The sequence below is a fragment of the Chrysoperla carnea genome, chromosome 5 (assembly GCF_905475395.1).
Source record: "Chrysoperla carnea chromosome 5, inChrCarn1.1, whole genome shotgun sequence".
Taxonomy (NCBI): Eukaryota; Metazoa; Arthropoda; class Insecta; order Neuroptera; family Chrysopidae; genus Chrysoperla; species Chrysoperla carnea.
This window is the reverse complement of record NC_058341.1, coordinates 18,443,625-18,465,219: the sequence shown is the minus strand read 5'-3', so window position 1 is coordinate 18,465,219 and position 21,595 is coordinate 18,443,625. Positions and strand designations below refer to the sequence as shown.

The 21,595-nt window shown below is 28.5% G+C and overlaps 1 protein-coding gene across 2 annotated transcripts; it reads left to right on the top strand.

Moving 5' to 3' along the window:
• On the top strand, positions 1-20,199 carry LOC123300314 (5'-3' exonuclease PLD3-like). 2 transcript variants are annotated; one of them, XM_044882872.1, is made up of 8 exons: positions 1-236; positions 14,014-14,114; positions 14,738-14,908; positions 15,533-15,977; positions 17,012-17,080; positions 17,611-17,748; positions 17,821-18,126; positions 18,225-20,199. In XM_044882872.1, exons 2-8 carry the CDS (start codon positions 14,077-14,079, stop codon positions 18,489-18,491), a joined length of 1,434 nt encoding a protein of 477 aa, XP_044738807.1. In that variant the 5' UTR covers positions 1-236; positions 14,014-14,076; the 3' UTR covers positions 18,492-20,199. The 2 variants fall into 2 exon arrangements, with proteins under 2 accessions (XP_044738807.1, XP_044738806.1); XM_044882871.1 differs by lacking the exon at positions 1-236 and adding an exon at positions 11,878-12,062 and having other exon boundaries at positions 18,225-20,197.
• The last annotated feature ends 1,396 nt before the right edge of the window (positions 20,200-21,595 follow it).

Below are 21,595 nucleotides of genomic sequence, written 5' to 3'. Positions count from 1 at the left end.
AATGTACAAATTTTACGACAACAACATCCACATCAACGTCGGCAACAGCACGACGTGGTAATATTATTACGACACGTACACCAGTATCGACAACTACTTCATCAGCTTCAGCATCGACTGCAACGAATTCTCGATCAGCAAGTGATCAAGATCAATTGGTTGTGTTGTTACCACAACCAGCAAAGAATGGTGGGAAAACATCGTCTGGATTTGGAAAATATCGACATAGATTATCGGTAAGTGTTTTTGATTATTTAACCGGTGAAAAATGGACGCAATCTGTTTAAAGATTTTCTTTCGTTTATATTCTTTTTGAATACAAAAAATTTCTCAATTTTTATTTATAATTTGAAATCCGTACAAATTTCTGAAACTATGGATTCGGAAAGTTTTGTATGAATAAATCAAAGTCTCTAAAGGTACAAAAAAGTCCCCGCGGGTTTTTGAGATATGCTAGTTCAAAGTTCAAACTAGGACTTCGGAAGGGTATATCTAGCGTGAAGAGACAGATCACTGTAATAAGACTTTTACTGAAATAAAAATTCGATTTTGGAAGGAATCCAAATCATTCATGTATCATTTTGACGAAAATCCACATAAAAATTTGATTGGATTTATGATTTTCAAAAAATTAGTTATATTTGTTTTCGAATCGAACTTTTCGATTTCGACAGGAATCCTACGAACTTTATTTCAAAACCTATAATTCTGGAATTAATTCGGACTGGATTTTCGGTTTTTTTGGGTCAAAATTACCCTATAAGATGATTTTTATAGAATTTGAAGTCAAAAAAATGGTTTTCGATTTTCTTTCTGGTTGATTAATTTACGACAAAAGAATGAATTTTGTTGTGTTGGAATTGTACCATACAATTCACTTTAAGAGATTTTACTGTAAATATTTCACGAAAAGCTTCCATGCTAGCTTTTCTTTATTTTTTCTATATAAAAAAACATATCTTTACAAAGAAAATTAATTTATTATAAAAATGACCTTGAACTTTAGCTATAAAAATATATATGTAAAATAAAAAATTTTGTTTAGAATAATTTTGAAAAACCGTTGATCATTATCATCACAATTGTTGGTGGAAATAGGAAATGAATGCTTTTTAGTTTACACCCCAGCTACTCGGTGTCCGAAATATAAAAATATATTGAGTATTGCCAGTAAATTGTTTTATTATTAAATTCTCTAAAACCGTCTTACCTAATAAACAAGATGTTAGAGCACTAAAAACGCTTTGAGATCGATTTTTCTCGGGAAAGACAAATCGAGGTGCGGTTTTTGCATTCGATTCAGGAAATAAATTATGAAATTTGTTACCTATTTGATAATATTAAGGGATTTTTAAATTTTATCTATAGTTGTAAAAAAAATCCATTGTGCCCAACTAATGAAGGATGTATGAGCACGGTAGTAGGGACTCAAATTAAAAAAAAATAATATTTTTTCTATTTTGATGGTGAATTATGTTATAACTTGACAATATAAGACGAAAAGTAAGAATAAAATTTTTGGATATCTGGAGTAATTTTCAAAATATCGAAAATTTAAAATTTTCTTTAATTATTTAGCTTTCGATATTTCGAAAATCAAGGCAAATATCGAAAAATTGTATTCTTATTTTTCATCTACATTCATGAAGTTATAACAAAATTCATCATCAAAATTGAAAATAACGTACAAATAATTTCAACACTAAATCTAAAATTACCTTGGTACTCGTATTACTAAAAATAATTTTTTTTATGTATTTGCTTAACTTTTGAATGGTAAAAAAATATTTAGGGATGATCGTATCTTTGAAATAAAACGAACATATAGGGTATATAGTTACAAGATTAAAAAATAGATGGAAAACAAAATTAAATTAATTAAAATATTATTAATCAGAAAATTACACATTTAACACTTAAAAAACATTAATAATAAGCATTTAAAAGTCCTTCAAAAAGTTATACGATAACAATCCATTAGTATTATTGAAAAAGACGAAATGGATTCAAGGAAAAATCAATATTTATTAGTTATCAAAACCCATTATATTATAGGTAATTTATAACAAATTTTATTCAATATAACAGTTCTATATGATGAGTCAATATATCTTGTTTAGGGTTCTGTTCCAAAAGGAAAAACTATTTTTATATAGTAAGAAGTAAAAACCAACAATTGACTGAGTTAATTGTTGAAATACCATGTATAGACAGTGTCGATTACTCTATCACATTACACATACATACATGTCACACATACGTAACTGATATCCCCATATAATAAATACTATATCATTTACGCCTAATTTGCGCCCTCACGTGTAAACAGTGATGTTTACGAAAAATATTTCAAACAAAAGTAGTTTATTTTTTGATAAGGAACATCTTTTACATTTAAACTTTTGTCAAGAATAGGTCAAGACCCAATTGACCTATGCTGCTCATTTGCGAACTTGACCTCACTTTTTACATCTTGAGTACGTTGTAAATATTTCAGCTTGATATCTATTTTTTTTTGACTTATCGTGTTGGCAGACAGACGGATAGACGAAGAGACAACCGAAAATTAGGTGATTTTATAAACACCTATACCAAAATTTTGTTCATAGCATTAATATTTTTAAGCGTTACAAACTTGGGACTAAACTTAGTATACCTTGCATATTACATATATGCATGGTATAATAATAGTCTTAATATCTAGATATATTTTTATACGACTTCCCCAGAAGGAGGGTTATGTTTTTTAAGTGTATGTTTGTATTTTTTTATGTATGCTCTGTACACTTATCGGCTTATGATGGATTTTAGATGGGATTTGTCGTTAGTTTTTGGTCGTAATTATGATAGTGGCATTGATTATATCAAAATTATAAAAATTGCCTGACTACGTCAGAAGGAGGGGTATCTAGTGGGTCTATCTAGTAAAATATATGATCTATGAGCCATTCATTAACTACGTAAGCATAAAACTCCTTTTTTAGTATTTTAGGAGTTACTAAACGGATTAACCTATATAGCATACTCCCACCTCTTTCCGTCCACCTTCGATACAGTTCATAAGTTTATATTTTCATGGAAACATGACTAAAACATAAAATTTTTATTTGACACTTTTCTGAATATTGAAAGTGTTGGACAAAATGATTTTTACATCTTATCCCGAATAAAGGAAAGTGGTTTGTTCAAAAACACAGCTTGATTTTTGATAGAACAGCCTTTGAAACGAATTTATCCATTTAATATTTTTGGTACAATCTGAAAAATTTGTCTTCAAAGTTACAATACATTTTAAGTATTAAAATTTGTAATGTCACATCGCCATAAATTTGTTATGATGTTTTATTACAAAAGTTTATTAACTTAGCATGTTTATGTCTGTATACGTCCTTATCAATATCCTTTATCAAACAATAAAATACTGCATAATTTATATCTTCATCACTAAGCTACTGTTCAATTTACTATAAACTAAACTAACTATAAACTAAACTACCTATCTAGTACTTATTACTAATTACTACTAAAGGGTGGGATCAGATAAGGGTTATAAATTTTTTAAATTGGAATAAACACAAAACGGTGTAAGATATCAATTTTTTTTTTAATTTTAGACAGTGACTATTGACATTTTTATTTAAAAATGATTTCATATAATTACACGAGGTAAGTATTTGAGGTAATTTGAGGTAACAAGGCTAGTTTCAGTTATACAATCCATTTACACCTTCATACCGGTAACTCACACTAGACTGTAAATTTTTTGGCATAGGTGTTTTGGTATAGGAAAAACAATTTTGGTATAGGAGTTCATAGAATCATCTAACTAGTTCATTCTCGGTTGTCCGTCCGTTGTCAACACGATAACTCGAAAACGAAACAAGATATCAACTGAAATTTGTACAATGCACTCTGGACGTAAAAAGTGAGGTCGAATTCGTAAATGAGCAACATAGGTCAATTGGGTCTTGGGTCCGTTATACTCAACTTGTAAACCGTTAGAGAGAGAACAAAAGTTTAAATATAAAAAATTGTTCCTTATAAAAAAATTGACAACTTTTGTTTGAAAACTCACGAGGGCACACATTAGATGCAAATTGTATAATATATATTAATATGGGATTATCAGTTATGTATGTGTGACATGAATACGTATATGTGTAATGTGATAGAGTAATTAACACTGTCTATACATGTCATTTCAACAATTAACTCAGTCAATAGTTTGTTTTCACTTGTTTTTAAATAAATCATATTGATATCCCATACCGTTTTGCTTTTATTTCTAATTAAAAAAGAATAACTTTTATTTGATCGCACTCTGTATAAGAATATAGTAAAAACTACTTTAATTTTAATATTTATACACAGATGTAGTAATTTATTCAAAGGAATATAAAGTGAAAATCATTTTGTAAATATTAACGACCTTGCTATCAAATTATGTTTTTTTTCTTAGTCAGAAAAGCTGCAATATTGTTTCTTACAAAGGCGAAACTAGGACGGGGACGATACTTAAATTTTGATAGATACTTAAGGTAGTACGAGCAAGTCATGTAAATGACAGGATTTCAAGTTATCACTGAATTAAAATTGGAAAATGTACTCATTTATATAAAAAAAATTATTGTAATTTAATTGCAAAGATCATATACTGAATATATGTAGCTGAAAATATTGATCTTAACAATTCATATTATTGATCCACTGAACATATAACACTACTTCTTCTTTGAATTTCGTAACATATTCTTCAAAAAAACAAGAATTAAAAAACAACACCCTTACATTAAAAAACACACGTATGTATAGTTATACATATCTGTATATGTATTTGCCTATACACACATAGGCATATATTATACGAATAAGTACATTTTCCAACTTTAATTTAGCTATAACATGAAATCCTGTCATTTTAAATTACTTATGACGATGGGAACTTTTCTTTCGAATGACTAAAACTTTCATTTGCCAAAATTTGAAAAAGTTTGACCGAAATTTACATTATATCTAATTTGCGCGAGGTCTTTTATTCTTCTTAGAGTGCTTTAGTGCCTTGCATTTTGAAACACTCATAACCATCTCTTCTAACACAGCCGGCAGCCCTGGAACTAACAGAAGTATTTTCGATTATGAAGGACTCCTTGTAATCAACCAAATTACTTAGTAATTAGGTTATTCCGTATTTTATTCGGTGAAGATGCAATTGAATTAGTTTGATAAAATTTGTAATATGTTCATATTTAATGAAACGGAATTACTTGGTACGAAAATTCTTTTTTGTTTTATTTATTTACAGAGACGACAAAACTATTTTGTATTAAATCGATTGGAATGAATTTAAGTAAACGGAAATTAATTAACTAGAAAAATTCGTGACTCGTAAATAATAAACAAACTAAAAAACGAATGACAATCTCAATCGGTAATAAATGTTATCATAAAAATTTTATTTTATTGAGGAAATACGAGCAGGGTAGCAACTTGCAGAAAAAGAGTTGACGTTTTTTTATGCAGTTTAAAGAAGCGTATCCCACTATTTAAATAACTAATTTACTTCAAAAGTAGGCATATTTTACATTGGTCTTATGGCAAAGCGGTTGACAGACGGAATATATTGGTAATTTTCACCCAAATTTAACCGTAAAAAATGAAAAAAAAAAACTATCTAATCAAAAGTTAAGACCTTAATAAAGAAATAAAGTTTCAGCTTCTTTGGAACCCCTCCATCTTTCCATGTAGCCTACCATACCTTTTACTATGACCCGCAAAGGTCATTATGTATGATCCCCCATTTTCAAGTTGATATTGACGGTATAGTTTCCCGTGATGACTACAGTGGTTATCCAGACCAGGTTATTCTTATGATTCAGTAGCGTCATTGTATCTTTGTATCAATTTTTTATTTCTAAGTCTCCAGCAATGACACAATCATCTCGATCCTGCCAAATCTCTTCTTGCATTTTCTTTATACATTTTCATCGATAGAATCTTTTAACGATTTGATTCGTAGCACGGTATATCCAAAATTTCCACGAAGCCCTTTTTAATTCCAAGCATTGAAAGTTTGTCTGCTTCCATGTTTCCGATTACATCTTTGTGGTTGGGAATCCAGCAAAAAGTACTTGGCAATGAACCTTAATCCACAAAAAAAACCCGCTGAAAAAGGCGTCCATCTATTTTAAGTAGTCTACCGTAACTATTGTGAAAGAGATAAAAAACGGCAGAATATTTTGAAATGACCTAAAAAATGTTACCAGGAACCAAATTTCCCAGTGTGATGTAATAAAACCTTATGTTTTTGATCAGGGGAATTTCCATAAATTAGATATTTTTTGTAAGAATTAGAATTAGACGATTTTTTCACGCCACTTTGTATTCATATAAGAATTTAAAATTTATTCTAAAATTGTTATTTATTACAATTTAGGTTAAAATGTACAAAATCATTTCCTATAATAAAACATCAAAACAGTTTTATTTATTTTAACCTTGTACAAAAATTGACTCATTTAATTTTTGGCACAAGGTGTTCTTTAATTGACCTTGATAAAACCAGACAAAACGAGATTAAGCTCATCAAGACGAGCGAAAAAGGTTTATACCAGAAAAGGTCTTTTATTCCGAGATAACTTTCATCCAATCATAAAGCACTTAGAGTCAGGAGGCGATTTGTGATTCGATGAAAGATATCTCAGAATATCTCGGAAATTGCGCATCAGGCAGAAATTTGAAGAACATTTTTCGTTTGTCTTGATTATTTTAATTTCGTTGTAGAGTTTTTCAGTATCAATTAAAAAAACACCCTGTATATTTCAAATGAATTTATTATATTTTAAGCTTTCCGGAGTTATATGATAAATATATAGTATTTAAATTGAAAGCATTTTAACAACCTCTAGAGGTCTTCTCTCATTTGCATTTGCGATCAAAATAGAATCGGAGCCGGTGAAGAACGTTTACTCCCTTTTGCAAAAAACGATAAATAGATATTATTGTAATCGAACGAAGGAAAACAAATTGTAATCCCTATTCAAAATTTCGTTTTACGTTTCAGAGTACCTAAAAATTAATAAATAGGCAACTTGAATTGCATATACGTTATAAATGTATAATAGTTTTCGATTATTTGACAAACACTTAACATTTACGTCATACCAGTTGCCTAATTACTAATTTATTAAGTGAACTTTATTAACTAATAGAAAAATTTGTGCCACTAACTCATACGTTACTAATGATATTTGACACCTAGGAAACATGAGGCTTTAGCAAAATGAGAGCGGTTTCTTTCATTTTCCTTTATTAGCCGATTTATGTAACATCTTTTACTGTACTATTATGTTTGAGCCGAATTCTGTGATGATGTTTGTGTTGTATATACTAAACCTAAATGAAAATATTAATTTTAAATAATAATTACTTACTATTCCATTGCGTGGTTATGGAAATGAGAAAGATATGTGTTAACAATATACTGACATAATACAACGTTTTAATAAACTATGAGATTATTATTTTTAATATTAAAATAAAAAAATTCGTTAATGTAAGTTCGACCGTTATGGTTCACACCATCAACTTTCCCGGAATATGAAAAAATTCGTAAACATATCTTTTCGTAGATCAAGAAAATAACTTTACAAAACTGCTTGCCTAAACTTTGCAATAATAATAATTTTTTATAACAAATACTAGGTCGGCCACGTTTTGTTGCAAAATTTAGCATGGAGTTCTTATTACATAGTATGTGACGTCAAATATTATGTTCGATCTCTCTGTTTAAGATCTTTCTAATTAACAGTTTGCTAAGTAATGCTAAGTAATGCTATCAACCGTAATGCTAAATATATGAAAAAAATGACTCATATTAGTGGGATTACGTACTTAATTGATCCAAATTGGATAAAATTTGAGTATGGTAGAACAAAATCAAATTTTTTAGATTTTTATGACGTCATAAAGTTTAAAAAATCAATTTTTTTAATATTTTGACCAAGTTTTATCGTATTTAAGTGAATTTTATTTTGGAAGTCACTAATTTTGGGTCATATTTTTCATTTATCGTGGTAATTCTTCGTTTATATTAGTTTTGATCCCAATTGTGGAAGCCACAATACTGTATTTTCAAAATTTAATGAAGATACTGTAAAATTGACTAAATACATGAAAAGAATGACCCAAAATTAGTGGTATTACGTACTTGATTGTTCTAAATTGGATAAAATTTGTATGTGGTAGAGCAAAATCAAATTTTTTTGATTTTTATGACGTCATAAAGTATAAAAAATCAATTTTTTTGATATTTTGGCTAAATTTTATCGTATTTGAATGAGTTTTTTTTTTGGAACCCACAAATTTTTTCATTTTTGGTAGTTATTCGTTTATATTAGCCCTTATCCTAAATGTGGAAACTACGATACTACTTTTTTTAATATTTATTGAAGATACGTTAATTTTTGACCTAATATTTGAAAAGTATTACAACTTTTCGATATTAGTCTGCGCTGGGTTTCGGTATTAGGACGTGTTAACAATAACAACAACTGCGATGCGACTATCAAGTGATGGACGAAGAGTAGGTAATATGTTGAAATTTTCGATTTGAATTTTTCTACCCATTACAACAGCCTTATACTGGGAAATTAAAAATTCAATTTAAAAATATTAATATTAACATGTAATCATACACATATTTTTTTATATATAGTAATAATAATAATAATAATAGTAATAATAATAATAAGTAACATTTTTTTCATTCCGGCATCAGTATGGCAATCTAAAAATAAATTTTCAAACCATTTTTCTCATTCCAATATGTAATGTTCTTGTTAATTTTTTTTTCCACCCTGTTTCACAAACAAAACTCCCCATTGACTGCAGTGTATATATTTTTTATTTATTATTTTTATATAAAGTCGTATCAATTACAAAAAATATCATATACAGTTTATAAAGTAGTAAATTTAAATGTTAAAATTCTTCCTCAAATGTTTTAAAGTTTAAATTACATATTTATTATAACTTTAAAATTGAATTTGTTTTTGTAATTTTTAAATTAAAATTTCAATAAATATACTCACCGGTACAGAATTTCCGGAATCAAAAATGATCCGATTTATAGCTTATCGAAAGCACAAACTTTCAACTTTTTTTTAAATGTAGCTCAAAAGTTATTGTCATTCCTTATCGCTTTGTGTCGAGAGTTTAAAGGGTAGAAAATCCTTAGTGCAAAAATTCAAAAGTGTGGTAACTTGTTCTTTTCTCTATAAAAAGAGAAAGTTGTCGTACAAGCTTTTTTGAGCAAGTTATAAACTGTCAAAGCGAAATTAACACTTTGGACTTAAATTACTGTATTTTCTGGAATAACCGCACAGATTAACGATGGGTTATACAATCTTGGAAACTATTGAGTCTGTAAAGACAATTTAAGTTTCATATTGGACCAAATTGAGTCCACTTTAAAATCCTGAAAACTTACTTAATTGGGGTTATAAAATAATCGCCAAAATCTGAAAACAAGCCGAAATTTTCACGGTTTTTTCAATTATTGACAAAGTTGCGTTCGGTGTCCGAGATCACAAACTTGGATTATTCATAGCCAAGTAAGCAAAAAATTAGAACTACCGGATTTGAAGCAAACTCTCATGTATAAAGTTGCTGGACTAGATATCTTGATTTTATTTAAATTGTACAAAGTTTCTTAATCGTACCAATACAAAGTTACCTAAACAGACATTCTTATCTTCAAAATTTTCTAATACGATTTAAAAAACATAGATTTGTATATAAAATCAATGGACACGTGACCTCTTGAACACAAATTACTTATTTACAAACTTAAATTTGCTTTGTAAGCTTAGAAGACGCTATTAAGGTAGTACGAGCGCCAAGGCAAGTTTGGACTTGTGGTTGAAATTATTTGTACTTTTGTTTTCAACGTTCTAATTTTTAATAGAAAGATTAGAAAGCTTTACAAAGTTTAAACTAAACTTATTATATCCTTATAATTAATATATTGTACATAAAAATCACTGGGTACTTTTTGTAATTGATACAACCGTTTTATTATAAAGTAATAAATAGATTTAGCGCATTATTTAGCACAATACATATAATAACAATAGTTTGCATGCAGTCTCACACAAACATATATACTAACTTATATACATAAATGTTATATATATTGCCTATACTAAACGTATATTGTGATAATAGATATAACTACTTTACTAGTTTTTAGTATTATTGTAGTTTTACCTAGTAGGTAGTTTAAATTATATTAAACTCGTGTAATATATTATTACTAATACATAATGCATTTTACTTAAATAATACAATTCTAAATGTAATAAAAAAATAATATAGGAGCATAAATTAATTGTAGAATAGAAATTGTAGGTGAAATATTTAACAAATACGTTTTTTTTTTTATTATTTTATTTCTAATACTATAATACCACAATTATTATTACATAGACTCGACCGAAAATTGTTTTATATATTTTATTTTATTAATTTTTAAATTTATTTGTGTTTTGATAGTAATCTAAGTATCATGTGGTATTATAAAACTCTAGTGTACAATTACTATTAATTGTTTCAAAAATAGAATAAAAACAATGTGGTTTTTTTGTATGTTTAAATAAATAGATCAACAAGAAGGGGGAATTTTTTTGTTTTTTCCGTTCAATTCGTACAAAAAAAAATGTTATTCTACTATTTGAATTTATGTGAATGTTTGATTATATTATTTAACGAATTATTTTGGTAAGTTTCATTGAAAAGTTTATTTTAATGTTTTGTTGAAATATTTGTTGATTATAGGCAACTTGTAATACACTACATCAAAAAATTTTAAAATAAGAGTCAGTGGTCTCATGTTATAAAGATGTTACGAATAAAGGAAAATAAAAGAAACCGGTTGAATTTGGCTAGAAACTCATGGACTGTGTTTCTAAGGTGTCAAATATCATTTGTAAAGCATGAGTTAGTGGTGCAAATGTTTCTATTTCTTAATAAACAATAAATTGTTAATTTAATGGAACGGTTTATGCTAAAGTTGACATACAAAATTAATATATAGGCAACTTGAATTAATACTTTTCGATTATTTGACAAACACTTAACATTTACGTCATACATGTTGCCTGATTAGTAATTGTTTAAGTGAAATTTTACATCGTTTCATTGAATTAAAAATTTATTGTTTATTATTAACAAACATTTTCGCCACAGACTCATGCGTTACTAATGATATTTGACACCTAAAAAACACATTCCTTGAAGTTTTCTTCCATTTTCTTTTATTAGCCGATTTTTTTACATCTTTTACTACCAAAAGGAATAAAATGATTTTTTCTAAATTATATAATTCTCTTTAAATTTGAGTTATTCGTTGGATGCAGGACAGAGCTAATGCCAGGGGTAGCAAATTAAACAACTTCATACTAAAATTATATAACTTTAATTAACGAGACCTTAATCATTAACAGTTCGTCTAAGTATTTCGTAAGAAAATATAGTTTCAGTTTTGGGCTGGTGATTTTGTTTATAGATGTTATAAGACCGTGATTTTAGCTAAATTGCTATTAACTAAATTCACTTATTGATGATAATAGATTTATAGCCAAAGTACTTTTGTAACATATAAATAAAACAGCCAGGAGACAAATACTTTTTCCACTCTTGTTTATTATAGGCAACTCGTGTAACATCACCTAAAAAATGCAAATATGCAAAACAAGAGTGTTGTTTTATTTTTTCAGACTTTTTAAAAAGTTTTTATAAATTACCTAATAATAAATTGCTACGTATACAAAAGTAAAAATCCAATCTTATCTCTTTATTAATTGTTTAATATTCTTTAAAAATTGTATATTATCAAACAAAGAAATAGATAGTAAAGAATATCTGTCATAGTCATATATAAATTGTTTAATCTTTGATTAATCAATCAAAAATTTTATTTTTTATGTGTTTTAATGTAAAATACAAAAATGGTACAGTTTCGTATCGATAGTTTACAAAAAACGAATAATTTAGATGATAAAAAGGTAACAAATTTTCATTATAATTTTTTGTTAACCTCCAATTTAAACATAATATATATTAAAAATTTACGATGTCAATAAACAACCTGTCACAAAATATCGCAATATTAAAAAATAAACAAACAAATGAAATCATTAAGACAATAATGCAAAAAAACTATCATTATTGTAATATTTGCCATGTGGCATTATGTGACTCATTTAACGAAGCTTATCTTAAACAAGTGAAAATAAACAATTAACTGAGTCAATTGTTGAAAAACCATGCAAAGACAGTGTTGATTACTCTGTCGCATTACACATACATACATCTCACACATATATAACTGATATTTCCATATAATAAATACTATACAATTTGCGCATATTTTGAGCTCTCACGAGTAAACAGTGATGTTTACGAAAAAATGTTTCAAACAAAAGTTGTTTATTTTTTGATAAGGAACATTTGTTACATTTAAACTTTTGTTCTATCTCTAACGCTTTACAAGATGGGTCCTACTATGTTGCTCATTTACGAACTTGACCACACTTTTTACGCCCTCAGCACGCTATTAAAATTTTAGCTTGATAGCTCTTTTCGTTTTTGAAAAATCGTGGTGATAGACGGACAGACGACAGACAACCGAAAATGGACTATTTAGGTGATTTTATGAACACCTCTACCAAAATTTTTTTCATAGCATCAATATTTTTAAGCGTTACAAACTTGGGACTAAACTTAGTATACCTTGGTATATTTCATATACATGGTATAAAAATAAAATAATTATAATTAAGTTAGTAAACTTTCGTAATCATATCAAGCAACAAGTTATTTAATACATTGCGTATACGATATCAATTTCGTAATAATGTTAAAGTTGAAAGTTCATTTATCTGTTGAATTTATATTTTATTGTATACAGCGATAAAAAGCTCATTTCTTGATCATTTATAGTTTATTTACGTTTTATATAAAATTGAATGTTATATACTTATTTTACTCGAATTTTGCAAACTAAACTTTAGTAGCAATTTCAACACAAAAATTGAACTACGAAAAAAGATATTCTTCAAATCTAGAAAAATCTTTTTTGCTGTTGTACATAATTTACTTAATCCAAATTGCATACTCGAAATGCTTTAATTCCATTGACATAAGAATTTTGAGAGCCTCACCTCAGCTTTGATTTGGATTTTTATGTCTGATAAAACTGTTCACCATACCAATTTTTGATTTAAGCTTTCCCAATCATAGATCATCGAAAAACTCTCACTTAGCTTCGAACTATCTGTCGCTTTTGTAGGCCATAGTAACACTTGAATAATTATTATGGTTTCAAAATGGCTGAATAGATATTTCTTTTCTTAATCGAACTGAGTAGGAATGAAATACATCTAGCATTTGAAAGCGGTTCATTTATCGCGTTTAATAGAGTGTAGCTTCGAAAAACAGTTGTAAAAATTACTGATTTTAATACCATTTTAAGGCAATATAAGTCAATATCATAATTGCCAGACAATTTGGCCGTTGCCAAAGCGCCAGATAATGTTTTCAAATCATTTTAATATTGCTGTAATTTTTATATGATTTTGTTTTATAATTAAAGAATACAATTGTAATTTGAGAGATAGAAATTCGGTGGTTTTTCTAGCTCAGATTTACTTCGTCCTTACCTAAATTCAATAAGAAAATAAATAATCGAAACTCAACTGTTTTAAAATTTATTCTCGAAAACTTTGCCAGTACTCGTGCCATTAATGAAAATATTTAACCTCCTGTATGAAAAAAGGAAAATAATTTCTATATTCTTTATAAGACCAATAAAAAATACGTAATAAAATACAGTAATTATGTTCGAATGCACGCCTTTCGATTTACATAAAATCGATTTTTAAAAAATTGCTTGTTTTAATGTATTCTGTCCTCTGGGAATATGTAATTTTAATAGATATATATTTTTTTTTCTAGACTGTGTTAGAGGGTGGGGGTCCAGAGACGGAGGACCTGGATCTCTGGCACCATCAGGGATATATGCTCCGTGACGAGCTTGATGATGAAAGAGTTACAAGGTAATTTTTAAATGATAATAATATAATTTTGGGCGTAAAATATCCCGCGAATAAGATACATAGACAATTTCTCGTGAATAAGTAACAATACATCTGATCTAAAGGCAATTATTTTTAAAATTGGCAAAGATTTATTTGAAAGTAGGATGAACAGTGTGTGAATCGATCTCGAATTAACAAATGGATACAAAACCATTGTTTTAATTTCACGGCAAAATATCGTAAAAAACTACTTGTCGAGAAATTATGATTTTCATACGCCAAACTTTAATCGAAATAAAAACGATCATAGATATCGGAAGGTAAGGTGTCCCCAGAAATTAAAAAAAGAAAATAGGGATTACTCTCTACGAGAAAAAATCTAAAAATATATTATTGAAATAAATAGCATTACGATTTTTTCCAATTAACAGACTACTTTTCAATGAGCAGATTAAATTAATTTTCATTATTTTCTCATGACTAATCCACTCTTTGCCAATTTATAGATGATTTCGTTTAAGCCAAAGGTAGTATTACTTAATTCACGCAAGGTATTCATGTATCTTTTTCCTGCGATATTAATACGCCCAATTTTCGTACCAATAGTTTATTACAATTTTCTTATTATACACATTTTTTAGATGGAACAGACAAGGTTGGTGCAAGCCTTCCTGTATTCCAATCACAGTCATCCTGATTTTAATATTTTTAGTGGTGCTGTTACCACTCTTAGATCATGCTATGGAAGAAGATAACAAACTTTTAAATAAACATATGCGCAAATTATATGAAAATTGTCCACAATCTTGCAGGTAAATGAAAATTCATTAAAGTTCAGTTTGAAAATGGTTCTAAAATGAAATTCTTAAAAAAATTCGCTATCTGTTACCTTTAATAAAACGGAAACGTTCGCCTCAATTGCTGTCTAAACTATTCGGTTTACAAAAAAATATTTCAAACAAAAAATGTTTGCGTATTTATAAAGAACAACTTTGTAATTTAAAGCGTTCATCTAATGTTTGTCAGTATTGAATCAGAGTGAGGTTTTAATTGAGCCTGAAAACTGAGATCGAATTCGATACCGGTATAAAATGTGTGTCGTGAAATTAACATTTTTCGAAGCATTTTACTCGATTAAATTTATCGAGTTTCAAACATATGTTAACTTAAAAAAGAAATAGACACCCTGTATATTTCATTCAGATCCAATCATTTTTTGCTGAAATATACCGGTTTTTAAGTGCGCTTCGTTTATGCGAGGCAGTTTATTTTTTAATCATTAAAAATAAAGTAAATACTGGATTTGGTGCTAAATCATTCATAAAAAATTTCGGTTTTCGATGTATACACAAATACATCGAACGCTTTGCATAGAATATTTTGAATCTAAAAGATGAACAAAAAACTAATATATTATACTTAATTCGTTTGATTAGAATGTCGTTAATAGAAAGTATACCGCAAGGCCTAACATATCCGAATGGTAGTATATCATTGCCTTCGACATACGATACATGGTCAAATTTAATTGACATGGCTGAAGAAACAATTGAAATCGGATCATTTTATTGGACATTACGACGTTCAGAAATGTGGCCGGATGATTCATCTGAACAAGGTGAAAATATTTTTCAAGGATTATTAGATGCTGGTACAAATCGTGGTATTAAAATAAAAATTGCACAAAATTGGCCAACTTCGTCACAACCGAACACCGATACAGAATATTTGACTAGAAGAGGTGCAGCTGAAGTACGAAGTTTAAATTTCGCACAAATCAATGCAAATGGTGGAGGTGTATTGCATACAAAATTATGGGTTGTGGATCGTAAACATTTTTATGTTGGCAGTGCGAATTTAGATTGGAGGGCATTAACACAGGTAAATTTTTTCGATCTAATAATAAATATTATTTTTGTAGTTTGCTTAGCTTATTTATTGTAAGCGACCAACTCCTCAGAAAATTGCACAAAGCTATGATAGACGGGCATTACTAAACACCCAGATGAACCTGATTCCTTCCGAACGAATGTTAATATAAACCCAAGACGTTCAATAACACATGTACATAAACCCGCGTTCTTTAAATTGTTTTGATTTAGTCTAGCAACATTTGCTGGCGTTGCGTCATCGTCACTGGAAATCCCTGCCTATTAAAATTGTGGATGTCCCAAAACAGGCGAGAAATATCTTTAATATGCCACTCGCCCATTACTTTCGTTTGTTTATCTATTTTTTTAAAATGTAAATCGTAAGTTGTATGCCAATATAGTACCTCGCAAAATATACCTCGCTCGCACATCATATTTAGCTCTTGGCCCGTCAATTTCCAAATCTAATTCTTTATCGGCTAACCTTGAAAATGTTTAGGTCTCGTTATGCTTAAGAAATAGTCTTAATCGATTCTTTGGAGGAAGCGGAAGGAAAAAGAATTGTTTTTATTGTCATTTTTTAAAATTTTGGGAAATAATCTTATGTATACTCATATCTATACAGATTTTACCATTCTAAGTGATATAGCTGTAACATATCATACAGTAATATCACTTAGAATGGTAAAAACGGAGCACATTTTGTGACGCAAAGATACCTTGTTGTATGAGTTTATTATAGAGAAATAATGTAAGCTTGTTAATTTACCGGAACAACCTATACTTATTATAATAAAAATATATATGTACAACGTAAATATGTACCCGCTATTTATTGTTAATAAAACTTGTCACGATATTATAAGAATAATATTTTCATAACCTAACCTTGGACTAACCTTCATTTTTTACATTCAACTTTGATCTTATCACATTATATTATACATATACTACTTATTTTGTTTGCGAGGGCAATAATTGTTTCTTACCACAAAAAAAAGCAAGGTAGTATGTACTGTAAAACAAATATTTTTATTTTTTTAGGTGAAAGAAATGGGTGCTGTCTTTTATAACTGTAGCTGTTTAGCGGAAGATATAGCTAAAATATTCGATGTAAGTTTATCACCAAAATTATACAGGGTAATAATTACAAATCGCCCGTGGGATTTCGGGTGGTGTCTAAAATTGGTGTTGATTGTAAACAGGAACCATAATTACAACAATTTTTCATGGTAGGGCGTAAGGGAAAAAGGTTATTGAGGAAAAACCAGAGGAAGGTAGAAAATTTTGGGGCCCTCCTTCTCTTTTCACACAGTATTCTTGAGGTCCAAAATTTGAGAAAATGTTATTACGCTTCTCTGACCGATATCCTAAAGTTTTATTAACTTTCGAACTTTTTCTATCTGAAACTACCTGTCGAATGAACTACAATACAAAATTTTAAATTTTACCAACATTAATCGAATGATACTTAAAGTTAAACATTATACTTGACGAAGGTAGATCACGTAAATGGTACTTCGAACCGAAAAACTTCTTAGAACTTTTCTACATAAAATTTTACTCTCCATATCACTATTGTTGAGCCTGAATGCGGTCATTAATTTTAAATTCAAAGTTAATATTCTCTGTTTTTTCATTAGGTATATTGGATGTTGGGTGAAAATCCACATATTCCTGATAAATGGCCAGATCAATTTTCAACAAAATACAATTACGATCATCCAATGAACATATCATTCAATAATATGTCTAATTACAATTTTTTAACTTCAATTGGCGTAAGTTGACGAATACTAGAAAAATTTTGCGGATTACTTTTTATTTTTGTATTTATTTTTAAATTTATATAGAGTTCACCACCAACATTTTGTCCAGAAGGACGTGATTCAGACATTGATACACTGTTACGCGTAATTCAATTGGCTGAAAAATTTATATATATTTCAGTAATGGATTATTCTCCGTTAACTGTTTTTACACCACGAAAACAGTACTGGCCTGTTATTGATAATGCTTTACGTACAGCCGCCATTGATCATCGGATAAAAGTTAAAATGTTGATCAGTGTATGGAATCATTCTCATCCATCAGAAACGAATTTCTTGAAATCATTACAAGATATTACAGGATCATATCCAGGTGTTAATTTGGAAGTGGTATGTATTTTTATTGTATTTTATCGTACGTTTTCTAGGGATCCATTTACGGTACCTCTTTTATGTATTGTTATTATTTCATTGTATTTCAATTACAGAAAAGATTTAAAGTGCCTGGAACGCCTGAACAGAATAAAATACCATTTGCACGAGTCAATCATAATAAATATATGGTAACAGATAATACCGCTTATATTGGTACATCAAATTGGTCCGGAGATTATTTTACTGATACAGCCGGCATCGGTTTAATGATGCATGATCCAGTGCTGAATCGAAATACGAGTGAATTAACAGTTCGTGGTCAATTGCAAGCAGTGTTTGAACGGGATTGGAATTCAGAATATGCGTATCCAATTGAATGATTTAGCTAAAAACCGAATACATAAATATTATTTTTCTCATGAATTGTACACTCTGTGTCATAAAAAATGTACATGTTTTACCATTCTAAGTGATATAGCTATAACATTATATGTGAATTACATGTACTGTAATAGTGATTTTACTGAGAATGGTTCAACTTTTCTGCGTTTAATTTGACACAGAGAGTACTTTTGTTCTTCCACTTCCAAAACTTATTCCAATAAATAATTTAAATAATAATTTTCGGCTTGAAATAAAAGAAAAGTCGTGTCTATTCAAACGTTAGTGTTAGTAATCTTTTAAGTTTCTGTGGATTTTTGAACATATTCGGCTTATTTACATGGTGGGAAAAGTAGCCAAAGAGTTGACATTCCCTTAAAATTAACTCATTTAAACTACCTGGAGCCGCTGCAGATGCTCCAATGATCAGGCATCATACTAACGTGTGACTAGACATAGCGTTATATAAATTTTAGAAGAGAAATATCATTATTCATAGTGATTGGGGTAACAATGGACTGATTATAGGCGTTCAAATTTATGAATTATCGTGATTTTAGTTGAATTATTTTTATTAACTTATTTTTTAAATATTTAAATGTTTAGATTAAGTGGTATTTTAAATTTCAAAAATTTATCTGTCTTTCAAGAAAAGATTTTATATGCATCTAGAACCAAGTGTCAGGTTGACAGAATTTGACAGAGATTTTAGAACATCTGGAGATGTGAGAGGCTGTTGTCAAGATTATGTCTAATGTCTAAGAGATGGTATAAGGTCGATCTTAATCCAGCTGATAACTAGATTAGACATATTTTTAATGAAATTTTATTAATTTATAAACACGCCTATGACAGTTTGTCTTTCGAAGTTTTCATGGCTATTTTTGCAGGCAAGCCTATACCTTTATTTGCGTAATTAAATTGTCTTTCTGATGTTAATATCGATTGGTTAACAGATCAATGAAGTTATCTATATTGACGTTCCCCGATGCCTTAAAAATTGAACTTTTCAAGGTGTCGAACGACGGGCACCCTTCTCTATCCGAAAATTTAATTTTTTCATTTTTAATTTTATTATATTCTTATTTGGTTATCGTCTTCAATGAATATTCATCAGTTTTAAGCTTGCCAAGCAATTAAAAATTTCTCTGAAAAAGAGACCCCCTTTACATCAGCCTGTCTAATTCCTATCGTTCTGAAATTAGTGTCAAAAACTATACCTGGCTCAAGACCTAATGGATAATTAAAAAAATCTCCGATTTGCAAAATTTTAAAAGTTTACTCTAAGTCTAATATCTAAAGTCTACTCTAAGTCTAAGTCTAAACAAATTTAAAAACGGGTAATTTCACACACTACTTTCCAAAATATTAGACTAGGCGCTCGACAGTATATGCTATCATTGATAAACCTCTAGAAAGACTCCCGAAAAATTATAAATTTAGTGACAGATTTAAAATTTATGAACATTAATCGTAATTTATGATTATTCTAATTAGAATAAACACAAAGGTATAATTTCAATGACAACATATTATACTGACGAACACCCAGACTATAAACAGTGCTGATTCATTAATTGAGTATGCACTAAAAATTTTGAAAAATGATGTATGCCTTACTTTAGATACAGAATAGAAGAATAGAATTTTGTTGTTTTTTATTTCCAATGAAATTGTTGTAAATAATTTTATGTTTGAAATATTTTTTTATCTTAGCCTATACTTTATTAAAAAAATGTATGCGAGCTGTATTTCTAAATTTACTTTTATACAAAAAAATAAATAAATGAAGTCTTAATAAAATGTTTTTATTTTATTTTATTTTTTGACGTTATCAAATCAAATATATCTGATATATAAGGAAGTGTCGCATTTTTTTGTCCGCAAGGCAAGTATACAATGGTATACAATCTTGAATCTAAATGAAAGTCACAAAAATTATCAATTAATTAATTATTTAGTAAAGGTAAGTATTAAGTTATTATATTTTACATCAACACGGGTGGGTGTATGGGTATAGCATTAGCCTGTGAAACCAAGGTACGCTGGATCGTATCCTGATGAGGATAGCATTTTTACTTTTAGATGTTAAAAATTTATCACATTTTTTTATAGTTTAAATTATCTATATAACCCGCCCTCTTGCTATAAATAACGCCCGTTATACATATGTCATAAATCACTATTCTGTCAGGGGGTGGGAATTTAAATAATCATAAATACATCTCACTCTTTAATAACTTAAAAAATCGCTATTTAGACTAAAAATTGAAATTTTATAACAGGAGAACATGTTATATATTTAATCCTATTTTTTTTTATAAACATATTCGCCTATTACAAAATATTAAAAAAATACTTATTTTGAATGTTTTTTTGTTGTACATGCTAAATTTATTCTTTTTTGAAATTTTATAAGATTTTGTAATAAGAGAACATGTTATTGCACACAAAAAAATTATGTTAGTCCCACTTTCCTACTTATGTCATAAATCACTCTTCTGTCAGGGGGTGGGAATTAAAATAACATAAAATATACCTCACTCTCTTAATTATTTGTCGCTTTTGATTCTCATAAAAATTATCTAAAAAAATTACATTATTTTTGCATAATAACCTTTATAATTAAAAATTAATCGGAACAATCCCAGATTCGAAACAAGGTACTCTGTAATCGGAGCCGACTGGGCTAGCCACTACTCCACTTTTGACATATTATATTAATCAATAATGTAATATACATACCTTTTACTCACCTTTTTTAAATAAATTCCTGGCAAACATTTATCTTCCTCAAGAGAAGATAAAATCCTTTTATCTTCAAATATGATAAAAATAAAACCTACAGTAATTAATTTTTCGAAAATGGGAAATGTTTTAAATTTTAGAGATTAATTCTGAAAGCCTCAGAAAGAATTTTTTTTTGAGGATATATTAAAGGTTGGAGAAGGATTTGGTAATAAGAAAAAAAAAAGGTTCATTCATACGTAGAAATTATTTATATCAAATTTGTTTATACACACATTCTGTAAAACTTCAGAATGCTTCAACAGATTTTGCGAAAATTATAATTCGTGATATTTAAAAAATATAAAGTTGAATC

Excerpts from the sequence above, each read along its gene's own strand:
- LOC123300314 (XM_044882871.1), top strand. The coding sequence starts at position 12,006 with ATGGTACAGTTTCGTATCGATAGTTTACAAAAAACGAATAATTTAGAT. Across the intron at positions 17,081-17,610 it reads ATATAGCTAAAATATTCGAT|GTATATTGGATGTTGGGTGA; the intron begins GTAAGTTTATCA and ends TTTTTTCATTAG. Across the intron at positions 18,127-18,224 it reads CAGGTGTTAATTTGGAAGTG|AAAAGATTTAAAGTGCCTGG; the intron begins GTATGTATTTTT and ends TTTCAATTACAG.